The 12,621-nt window shown below is 38.7% G+C and overlaps 1 protein-coding gene across 2 annotated transcripts; it reads left to right on the plus strand.

Moving 5' to 3' along the window:
* Positions 1–482: 482 nt before the first annotated feature.
* neurod1 (neuronal differentiation 1) lies at positions 483–4,677 on the plus strand. 2 transcript variants are annotated; one of them, XM_038789253.1, is made up of 2 exons: positions 483–639; positions 2,152–4,677. In XM_038789253.1, the coding sequence occupies exon 2, from the start codon at positions 2,162–2,164 to the stop codon at positions 3,242–3,244; it is 1,083 nt and encodes a 360-aa protein (XP_038645181.1). In that variant the 5' UTR covers positions 483–639; positions 2,152–2,161; the 3' UTR covers positions 3,245–4,677. The 2 variants fall into 2 exon arrangements, with proteins under 2 accessions (XP_038645181.1, XP_038645182.1); XM_038789254.1 differs by lacking the exon at positions 483–639 and adding an exon at positions 681–2,044.
* Positions 4,678–12,621: the final 7,944 nt, after the last annotated feature.

A 12,621-nucleotide genomic window follows, 5' to 3' on the forward strand; every position in this document is an offset into this window, starting at 1 on the left:
AACGGGGACCGTTGACACCAGCTTCACCTTTTAATTCTGAACTATTTTGATGGCCAGCTGATTGATCTTTAAATGCGCCAGTCAAGCTGCTTATATTATAAATGGAATTTGCATTCGACAACAGACAAAAAAAGCAGGAGGAAAAATGAAGCGGGGGGGGGGGGGGGGGGTGGGCGTTTGCAGGCGGTGCGACTTTATTTCGGGGTGGGTAGAGACAGGAAAGTTGGTTGGGAAAGTGTGGGGCTCGAGCTGTTCAGCCGCTTTGCTGCGGGTGAGCAGGTCCACACAGTCTCTGCTGGCGACAGATGGTCACAAAAGGCGCGGGGGGCTGGGGGGGAGGGGGAGCCACACGCGCCGACGGAATACAAATAGCGGCCCACGTGACGCCACTCGTTCGCGTGACGTCTTGAGAACCATATGGCGCGAGGGCGGAGGCGGCGGCTTGGTCGCCGCGTTCGCAGTGCGCAGGCGCGCCGCCTCAGTGATGGCCAAGGGCTGGAGATCCATTCGGAGCGCACCCCCTCCCCAATATAAAAGGCAGCGGGGCTGCTGCCAGCGGGCAGTCCGTAAAGAACCTCGGAGCTGCAACTCTACCACAGTACAGGCTATGAGACTACTCTAGATTCAATATTTACAAAGGTATTATTTTTTAATTATAACATTCTTAACTTGTTCTTTGTTTTTTTTTAATAAAACGATCATTCTGCTTTGAAGAACGTTTTCATTATAGCAAGAAAAGCTTATAACTTATTTCATTTTGTTTTCAATTAGCTTCATTTAGTTTGAAACATACCAATCGAATATATCGCTGAATGAGTTCGCTTATCTGGGCTAGGGGAGGGAGGCTTAATTGGAATGCTGCAACAATTTGCGCAAAACATGCTGCTGTATAAATTATTAATTTGGGTGGAAGGTGAAGAGGAGTAGCGTGAAAGCTAGAAACATATGCTACCTGTTACAGTATCAGGAGACGGCAGCGCAGCCGAGTAGCAAGCAATTTACATCGTTGCATGGTTAGTGCACAAATAGAAATGAAGAAGTCCATATTCTTCACTCTTCTGCCCAATACCCCAGCTTTAGATAAGGACTTAGTTGGGCAGAAAAGCTGCTCCAGGGAAACCAGCGAATTGGGGATATTTATTAAAGACAGTTTTGCACCTGATCCCTATGGATTAATGCGCTTGCGTAAACTTATGGTTTACAAAGATTATCTTTGTATCGCAAATTATGTCTACAAACATTGCACGATCTCTGCCACTTTTTTTGTTTAGCAATCCTACACAATTTTATCTCGAGGTGATTGAAAACATTTGTTTTAAGTACCTGGGACCCTTCTAAGATTTGGGGAGAACAGTTGCGCTGATAGTCATGTACCGATTAAATCCGTCAATCAAATTTATTGTGCATAATCTGCTTATGCTCGTCTACAAAGTCATCAATTTATGCAACAGTAGATAGGATTGCATTTATTTTTCATGTCATCGTGCGCAGACCAAGGGACACGTATAGCGTGCATCCCGTCCCGAGTACTCTCATGTCTATGGTTATTTTCAATGGCCAAGAGTACATGTCTTTTAAACCCAGCTTTCTTCATTACAGAAACATTAAGGCTGATTACTTCTCTAATGGATGACGTTCATTGTAGTAAAATGGGAAACAAAACAGTAGACGTATGATTGTTCTTTCGGTCCATTCCTGTTCATATAGATTGGTGCTTTTTTAAAAAAAAAATTCTTTTTTTGTGAGATTCTGCGGGACATGGCATTGATCAAGGAAAGAAGGACAGATGTTGGATCGACCCGGCATTGCCCTTTACCATTCTGTTTCATTTATGAAGAGAATTTGAAGTTTCTGTTCTCAATAAAACCAGATCCAACATTCAGGGTTTTATAATATTTTTGTTTCTCATTCATGCCCATTTTATTAGTTGTGCTGCTGATCTTTCATGCCCATTTTACTTGTAGAACTACCATGCCCATGATAAGTACATCTATGGCTTATCTTTGACGGAAAAAGCTTCATAATTTAGTTGAGTTTGCAGGAGGTAATTAATGCCAGCTGTACAGACTGCATCAGACCCAACCGCTTCGTGGTTTCAGATTTGAATTATGCTGAAGAATGTACTTTTTTGTGTGTGTTTTAACTTTCTAGGACTTCGACGATGACAAAATCGTACACAGAAAACATGATGCCAGAAACACAGAGCAATCCCAGTTGGACGGATGACTGTCTCAGTTCCCAGGATGAGCACGAAGCCGACAAAAAGGACGATGAGAACGAAGCAATGAGTCTCTCATTCAAGGTAGATACAGAAGAACTTGATAAAATGGGAGAGGATGACGACGATGATGATGATGAAGAGGAGGATGAGGATGAAGATGACGACGAGGAGGAGGATGAAGTGGACGAGAATGAAGATCAAAAACCTAAGCGGCGGGGACCCAAGAAAAAGAAAATGACGAAAGCTAGACAGGAGAGATTTAAATTGAGGAGAATGAAAGCTAACGCCAGAGAGAGGAACCGCATGCACGGGCTGAATGCTGCATTGGATAGTCTGCGGAAGGTCGTGCCCTGTTATTCCAAAACCCAGAAACTGTCCAAGATCGAGACTCTGAGACTAGCTAAGAACTATATCTGGGCTTTATCGGAGATTCTGCGTTCTGGAAAGAGTCCAGATCTCGTATCATTCGTGCAGACTCTCTGCAAAGGTTTATCCCAGCCCACCACTAATCTAGTTGCTGGCTGCCTTCAGTTAAACCCGCGAACTTTCCTTCCAGAGCAGAACCAGGACATGCCACATATGCAAACTGCCAGTGCTTCCTTCTCCGTTCACCCATACACGTACCAGTCCCCTGGTCTTCCCAGTCCGCCCTACGGTACTATGGACAGTTCCCACATTTTCCACATCAAGCCGCACAGTTATGCAGGGGCCCTGGAACCTTTTTTCGAAAGCACTCTCACTGAATGCACTAGCCCATCCTTCGACGGGCCATTAAGCCCACCTTTAAGCATCAATGGGAATTTCTCTTTCAAACAGGAGCCTTCTCAAGAGTTTGATAAGAATTACACGTTCACCATGCACTACCCTGCAGCCACGCTGGCCGGACCCCAAGGACACAACTCCATGTTTTCTTCCACTGCCCCTCGGTGTGAAATCCCCATAGACAACATGATGCCATACGACGCCCACTCGCATCATGAGCGAGTTATGAGTGCCCAGCTTAATGCCATCTTCCACGATTAAAATGGAAGGCAGCAACAATGTATCGCAAACGAATCGAATTAAATGTACTTCTTGAATAGCTTGTTTACACACGGCAGCACACTGGTGTCACTTGCTGCGGAGTGCAAATCTTTCACGCTTAAATTAGTACCTGTATTTATTATTGTTACTGCCTTTAAGAAAAATGGGAATGTAAATACTTCCTGATATCTTATTTACAATATTCTAATAGCGCTTCTCGTTGTGGGCTACACATGAAAGTCGATGTAGCGCCTATTCAGATAATGGTAATTACCGATCCACATGACAAAATCACAAGCAATAATTAGGAATCTATGCAATTTTTAAACTAATAATAGGCCAATTTAAAAATATATTTTTCAACCAACATTTTACTACTGTTACCTTTCCCATGCTGAATTATTTTGTTGTGATTTTGTACAGAATTTTTAATGAATTTTTATAAGGTCGATTTCCTATTTTAACCATGCGGCTCCATCACCGTTTTTATATCAAGAGTAGGATTATCTATAATTTATAAAAAAAAAGTAATTTAATTTTTAACCGGCAGAAAAGTGCTTAGAATAATATTCTGTTGCCTTAGGACTTCCTACCTATAAAATCACGCAAGGTTGCACAATCCTGACAAATTAGTTTCGCGCTTCAGTCTTTTCCTGGTATTAGATCCTTACATCGAGACGAACAGGACGCAAATCGAAAACAAAATAAATAAAAAAACTATCTTTCTTAGATCATATCAAAAGGATATTATAGTTGCACAAATGTGTATATGATGTTATCAAATACCAATTTTCAGTTTCTTAAAACGGATGCTTGACTATCACAGATCATTTGCACTGTATCCCTTTACTTTACTTTAAACTATTTCCATCAAACATCAGAACAGCGAAGTTAACTTGACTCTAAAACCAGCGAAATAATTGTTTGTTCCGTTTATTAACTAATTGACTTCACATATGAAACGTAGATATACACACACGCACACACATACACAGCCTCTTATCATATCTGAGAGTTAAAAGCTACAGCTATAATCAGGCTTATTAATGTTGGGCTATATATTAGTTAATTAGTGCAGTAGCTAAAAATCTCACATTTATTCCATAACTAGAACAATAGATATTGCATGTACAATGCAGTCCAGATGAAGTGCTGTTTAAAGTGTAATGCTGGTTCAAATGAAATAAATTGGTACTGTAATTTTGTTTGTAATCCTGTATTTTATGATGTAATGCCACAATGCATTGGGAATTGAGATCACATTCATGCAGTCTTTTATTGAAATAGTAACCTCATCTTTGTCAAATGTTGCATTTTCATTAAATGTGATTTTTCTTAGTGTATGTAATTCCTATGGGATTATTGTTTTATTTTGATAGCTCATGAAAGGTGCAAAATGTATTATTTGTAGAATAAAAGCTGATTACAATGAACATTTACTTCCATGGTCTGATTTATTTTCACCCCGTAGACCAGCTCGTACAGTAACAGCCACATTTTTAACTTCAGGCTTTTAGGATGGAAAAGAACAAGTATTCCTTTGCTCAAGAATATTCAATCATGCATATTATAATGCTTGCAGTATTCCAATTGGTATATTCATTGTCGCCTTGAAGTGCATCAATAGTTACGAGTTGTTCCTTTTGAGAGAACTTTGTCTATTTATACTAACAAAAAGATAGGCTGGTTTGACATGTATGTCATGAGTTATTGAAAACATTCCCCCTTATCCATGATATTCTTTCCGCTATCATTGCAGTTCATTTACTCAAGTTTTGAAAAATTACAGGTGGTTTATGGGAAACAGAATTACAGATGGTTTATGCCAGTTACTGAAGAGGTCTTTCACAGAGAAATGTTGCACTAATGTAGAAAAGCAAATGACTGCGGATGCTGGAATCTGAAATTAAAGAGAAAATGCTGGAAAATCTCAGCAAGTCTGGCAGCATCTGTAGGAAGAGAAAGGAGCTAACGTTTCGAGTCTGATGACTCTTTGTCAAAGCTGAGCTCAGCTTTGACAAAGAGTCATCAGACTCGAAACGTTAGCTCCTTTCTCTCCCTACAGATGCTGCCAGACTTGCTGAGATTTTCCAGCATTTTCTCTTTCGTTGCACTAATGTAGTCACTTGTAACAATAAAATAATAGTTTAAACTGGTTCACAACATTATTTTTCACTAATATCCACGCATATAATATGAATTTATCAGAATGTTCTCCAATTCTGACTTAACTACTTAGGCCAAAGCAATGACAAAAACATACTTTGCAGCAGATCTTTCAAACTGCACACAAAGTGCATAAGTTCCATGCTAAAAGGGCAATAAGTATTTTGTAATCTTTGCTGCAAGAAGCTAAATTTTGAATTTTAGTCATTCAATTTCAAATATTGCAGAGAATCTGTGGAATTCCTGTTTGATAATTTTCTCTTAAAAGTAAACAGCTAGATTTTCTTCATTAAAAAAAACAACTAATACCTGTATTTCTAAATTAGTACGTGATTTTGGATCATTCTCTCATATTATGTACAAACATAAAATACCAGACTATCCTATCTCAAAAAGGTACTTTGGAAATAATAAGTCAGTGTCTTGTGATTGCTTCCTTTTCAAGAACTAGATCAAAATATATGCGGATTTAGCCACTGAATATTTGCATTTATTTTTGGTTGGTGTACCAGACCTGAAGAAATACTTTACAATATTCTGTACAAAACAATTTTTAAAAATCTAGGTCAAAAGATATGAACAGCTTGCTTCTTGCTCAATAAATGTTTAGTTCACAGATTGTATGTATTTCCACAAGTAAGAACAAATACAGTATGGGAACCTCAACATTACTCATACCTGTAAGACGCTTGTTTTACAAAACCTTAGAATTCCATATCCCTAGTGGGGAAACAATGGGTTAGTAAGATTTAAAGTGCCCCTCTGTAATTTTTACAAGTTAGAGACATTGAAATATGGATGGATGGATATAATTTTAAAACAAGGATAATTTTATGGGTGGCATTCAATCTTCATAGTATGTTTAAAAATAAAATAGGAAAATGAAAATTATTCAATAAATTTGAAAAGAAAAATCACATTACTATATCCGAGGTTGAATATGTAATATATAACTTCTAGTAAATAATGAAGTTAATCAGACAAAATAATATTTAAGGTGCTAAGTGACTGTGCAAGGTTGATGTACCTGCTTTTGTTTTTTTCAGGAAGATTTTCTGTATCCAAATTAAAACATTTCCCTACATTGTTTAAGAACAGAATTTATTCAATCTTGTTTATGAATTTCCATACAGATGCAACCTGTTTTTTCTGGAAGGCATAATCCAGTGAGGGACAACTCCCTTGTCCAGTCCAAAATGTTTCACCATTTGTCTTTGCCATATATGTTATGGCTCTGAATTAGGTGTCTAGAGAATATATACTTGGCAGCAAGTGACTTTCTTGCCCCTCAGCGGTCTTTCTGTTCTCATTATAAGCATCTGTGTCTATTACAGTATATTTAAAGATATGATCCTGGAACCACTGCAATATATTATTCTACAGAGTTCACCATTAAAAAGTGTGGTCATATTTTCTTTCAGATTTTTATTTAGTCCCAAATGCTTCTTGCACAAGCTTTGGTGGACTGTTCAGGTAAACTGAGAAGGGAGCAGTCCATATATAGAGATAGATTAAAATTAACACTTTAGAGATAGCTTCACTGTAAAACTTAAGTTTCTGGGAATAAAATCAGCTTCCCCATTTACAAACTGATGCAAGCACTATCACATCATAAACTAATAGTTCATTGCTAGCCGAGTACATGCACTGCAGCAACATAAATTCATTCAGCTGAAGTTGGACCTGTTCCATCCCTATTCCCTTGAGTCTATTGGTAGACTCACAAATACCTAAGCAAAAGAGAACAAAGGCAGGAGTTATCCACTATTATTAGAATACTTTCTAAATCAATCAGAACTGAAGTGTGATGTTAAATAAGGAATAAAACAAGTTTTCAAAGTAGTCAGGGCAGGAATAATTCAAATTAATTTATTCATTATACAAAACATTATAAGTAAACATAGAAATGATAGCGATCAAAACAGAATTTAATATATTTGTACTGTTTCAGCGTTTTCACAAAGAGGAATACAATCCTCTAACATAACATAAAAGGCTGATTTAAGAAATCCTGGCACATAAGTGGATAAATGACCCTTGGTTATGCCTAGATTTCAAAGCATAAGGATTCTTTCAGTTAGTTGAGGGGCAACTCACATGCCACCATCTTTTATTCAAACCCAGGCAGGCACAGATGTTGCTTCTGCAGGGGAGGTTTTAATTTATGAAAATGATATTGTTTATGCATGAATGCACTATGCATAACACACAGTCCTTCCATCTGATCAGAGAAATACCACAGAACAAGTGCCAATGTCAGGAACATATTCTGCAGATTTATTCGCTTAAATGTTTAATGACTATTTGGAAAGCATCTTCAACCACAACCAACCTTTTCAAACAATTTGATTCTTTTGGCATTTGTGCTGCTATTGACTACACATATAAAATATGTTACACAACTGCAATATGTAATCAAAATAAATGATCTGAAACACATTCTGAATACAGTACAATTCTTTGCTGAATAAAACCTACCTATTATTGATCAAAAGTAAAAATTAAAAAAGTTTATTAACGGTGGCACTGTATTAAACACCAAAGAATTTTTAAAGATAGGTAAATTTACAGGTAGCTGGTGGGTTCAGGATTGATGATAGGATCAACATGATCTTTGATAATTTTAACTTATAGCGCAACATAATGATTCTTATTTACTTAGACTAATGGAACATGTATCACTTACCAACAAAATTGTTTAATTTCAATTCCACACTACCTACCGAGCACAAGGAAGGTTGCAGTTGTTGAACGCTAACCATCTCAGCCTTAGGACATCACTGCAAGAACTCCTTAGGGTAGTGTCCTAGGCCCAACCATATTCAGCTGCTTCATCAATGACCTTCCCTCCAACATAAGGTCAGAAGTCGGCATGCTTACTGACAGTTGCACAGTGTTAAACATCATTCACAACTCATCAGTTACTGAAGCTGTCAGTGCCCATATAATAGAATCTTTATTATATTATACAGCAAGATCAAGATAACATTCAGGCTTTAGCTGATAAATAGCAAGTAATAGTTGTTCTACAAAAGTGACAGGCTATGAAAATCTACAAGGGAGAGTATAATATTTTTTCTTTACCATCATTGAATCCCCCACTATCAACATCCTCTGGATTACTTCTGTCCAAAAATTTAACTGGATCATATCTCTACTGTGGCTACAAGAGCGGTGAGAGGCTGGGAATTTTGCAGTGAGCAGCTCATTTCCTCACTTCCAGACGTCTGTCCACTATCACCTAAGCACAGGTCAGAAGTATTATGGAATACTCTCCATTTGCCTTGTTGAGTGCAGCTCCAACAACTTGAATAGCTCAACACTATCCAAGATGAAGCAGCCCACTTGATGATCAGCACCCCATCCACCATCTTAAACATTCAGTCCCTCCATCAGTGGCAGATAGCGGCAGCAATGTGGACCATCTACAGGATGCACTGCAGCAACTCACCAAGGATTACTTCAAGTGAACCTTACAAATCGGTGTTCTCTATCACCTTGGTGAACAAGGCCAGCAGATGAATTGGGACAACACCACCGGCATGCTCTTCAAGTTACACACTGCACTGGCTTGGAACTTTATCACTATTCCTTCACAATAGCTGGAGCAAGTCCTGGATAACACTCCCGAACAACACTCGAGGTATATCTCTACATTGCATCGACTGCAATTATAGAATTTACAGTGCAGGAGGCTATTCGGCCCATTGAGTCTGCACCGGATCCTGGAAAGAGCACCCTACCTAAGCCCACACTTCCACCCGATCCCTGTAACCCAGTAACCCCACCCAACCTTTTGTTTGGACACTAAGGGCAATTTAGCATGGCCAATCCACCTAACCTGCACATCTTTGGACTGTGGGAGGAAACCAGAGCACTTGGAGGAAACCCACGCAGACACAGGGAGAGTATGCAGACTCCGCACAGACAGTGATCCAAGCCGGGAATGAACCTGGGACCCTGAAGCTGTGAAGAAACTGTGCTAACCACTGTGCTACCGGACTGCTCCGTTGCAATGGTTTTGAGAAGGTGGCTTCCCACCACCTATTCAAAGGCTATTAGTGATGTAGGCAATATATTGCGTAAAACCAGTACCTTTTTCCTTCTGGTGCATACCAAAACCAAAATATTAACCGTGCTTATCAATCAGAGTCTTAGAGTATGTGACATTGTTTCAATTGACCAGCGCCTTCTTCCAAATTGCTGTACAGCAGATCTTGCATAATTATTTTACACAATGAACATTTATTAGTGGATGGGACTGCCATTAGCAAATTGTCACTATACTATCAAAACCAGATGAGAACTAAAATGTTTTGTATCTTGTACTATCTTCAAATCTGTTACTATAGTAGCATGTCAACTAAGATTAACCCAGTGTAGATTAACTATTCATAAAGATTTAGAAAAAGTGTGTTTAAGAACAGAAGCAGAAATACAGATTACTTTTTCATTTACATTTTCTTTATATATGTAACGTTCTTTTGATTACAAATAATTTGACATGTATATCTTCAACACATGAATAAAAGGAGAATGTTACAATAGTGAAATGAAATGAAAATGAAAATCGCTTATTGTCACAAGTAGGCTTCAAATGAAGTTACTGTGAAAAGCCCCTAGTCGCCACATTCCAGCGCCTGTTCGGGGAGGCTGTTATGGGAATCGAACCATGCTGCTGGCCTGCTTGGTCTGCTTTCAAAGCCAGCAATTTAGCCCTGTGCTAAACAGTGGTGGCTTAATCAGAAATTAAGTCCTTGTTTATTGTCTGATGGTCTCTCCCCAAACTATTATAACTTTGCACAGGTTATATCAACTATCCATAAAGATTTAGAAAGGAATCAATAGCACTTCTTTAATCCCACATAATGAATTCCAAACCCATGGGATAAATGGGAATATATTAAAATGATTATCTACAAATCAATAATTTGCCAATGAGTGGTAGTGCATGATTAGGTGTCTGATTGGCAGTTAGTTAGTTTACCAGTGACAGTCAAAAGATTTAATGTTAAAGATGTTGAAGGAATTCTGTTCAAAGTTGTAGACCATTCAAATTTCAGAGCAATGGCAAATGATGACCATCAGTGCATAGAAATTCAAAGGGATTTTGTAAAGCTTGACCAATGAGCAGAAATAGCAAGTAAAATCTAATAAAGGTTATATAATCTGCAAGACAAAATTTGATGTGGATTATGCACTCAAAGGTAATGTATTTGAGGTATCCAAATAGGAAGAGCAATCCTGAGGCTTTAGTGATCTGGTCACTAAAACCACAAGCACAATATTCCCTGTCTGGTAACAAATTAAACATATTCTTGGGTTCATACCAAGGGGTATAACATGTAGTCATAGATGTTTACAGCACGGAAATAGGCCTTTTGTCCCAACTTGTTCATGCCACCCAGCTTTTACCACTAAGTTAGTCCCAATTGCCCGCATTGACTCATATCCCTCGATACCCATATAATTGTCTAAATGCTTTTTAATAGACAAAGTTGTACCTGCCTCTGGCAGCTCATTCCAGACACTCAGCACCCTCTGTGTGAAAAAAATTGCCCCTCTTTGTATCTTTCCCCTCTCACCTTAAACATATGCCCTCTAGTTTTAGACCCCCCTACCTTTGGGAAAAGATGTTGACTATTTGCCTTATCTATGCCTCTCATTATTTTATAGACATCTATAAGATCACCGCTAAGCCTTCTACGCTCCAGGGAAAAATGATTAGTCTATCCAGTCTCTCCACATAACTCAAACCATCAAGTCCCTGTAGCATCCTAGAAAATCTTTTCTGCACTCTTTCTAGTTTAATAATATCCTTTCCACAATAGGGTGACCAGGTCTGAATCTAGAAATGTAATTCTAAAACTGTATTTGGCCCTGGTGAGGGCAATTACATGTAGATTTGTTCTTCATATTTGAAAAAAGAATATTTAGTTATTGGATGTGGTACAAAGGCTAGTTGTCCTCAGAACATAAATGAGGAAGTATCTGAAAATTTGATTACTTTGAATCTTCTTTATCCTAAAAAGATAAAGACTAAGATGGGATATGATAAGTATGATAAAATTATGTACAATTTGGATAAAACTGGATCCAAATAGGGTTTTCTGCTGTCTATATAATTTAAGTGCAAGCGGTCCCTTTTACAAATTAAGGATAATGAAATAAAGTAGAAAATGAAGAAAGAACTGTTGTTACCAAAATGGTGATTCACGATATCTTAATGGGGGTTAACAAGGGACTAGTATTAACAAAGGGAATACTCCGGATAAGTGGCCCGTAAAATACTTTTTCAGAATAAACAAATTCATACAAAACATTTAATCAGAGTTACACAATAAAAGACTGAGTCTAACAAGCAGAAGCACATTTTAACATAACTCCAAAAATCTAAACCAAACCCTCACAGTGGCAGTAACTAACTTAGGGACAACCCTTCGACCGACCCACGAAAAGTGTACTTGACCTTCTCCAAACGTAAAAAGGATATGAGGTCACCCAACCAAGCCGAGGCACTGGATAGAGTAGGAGACCTCGACCCAAGCAGAACTCATCTTCGGGCTATTAATGAGTTGAAGATGAGGTTATCAGCCTTCATTCCCATCTGAATCACCGGTGAGTCTGATACCCCAAAAACGGGCACCAGTGGATATGGATCCAAATCAACATTGAGTATTTCTGACATGGTGTTAAAAATAGAGCTCCAAAAGCTTATCAACTTGAAATAAGACCACAACATACTAGTATGGTTAGCCGGCCCCCAAGAGCAATACTCACACTTGTCCTCCACCCCAGAGAAAAATCCACTCATTCTCACTTTAGTCATATGCACCCTGTGCACCACCTTGAATTGGATCAGACTTGGGCATGTACATAAAGACGTGGAGTCAATCCTGTGGAGGGCCTCACTCCATATCTTGCCATCCAGAATGGGGTGAACTTACCCTCCCATTTCATCCTCACCTCACTAAACAGAGCTGACTCCGCTGAGAGGAAAGGACTGCGTGAAAAATCGTGATTATGAAAAGATTAGAACCAGGCAGTTGAAATTTCTCCGTCAGCTCCTTAAAACTGGCAAACCTTCTGTCCACAAACAGGTCCTCACACGCCTCCAAACCCTTACCCTCCCATGACTTAATGTCAAGTCCAAACCCGCAGTAGAAAAAGGTGTTTATAGAAGATGGGGGTTAGCGAACATGTGGAATAGA

This window comes from Scyliorhinus canicula, chromosome 2 (genome assembly GCF_902713615.1).
Source record: "Scyliorhinus canicula chromosome 2, sScyCan1.1, whole genome shotgun sequence".
In the NCBI taxonomy this organism is placed as follows: Eukaryota; Metazoa; Chordata; class Chondrichthyes; order Carcharhiniformes; family Scyliorhinidae; genus Scyliorhinus; species Scyliorhinus canicula.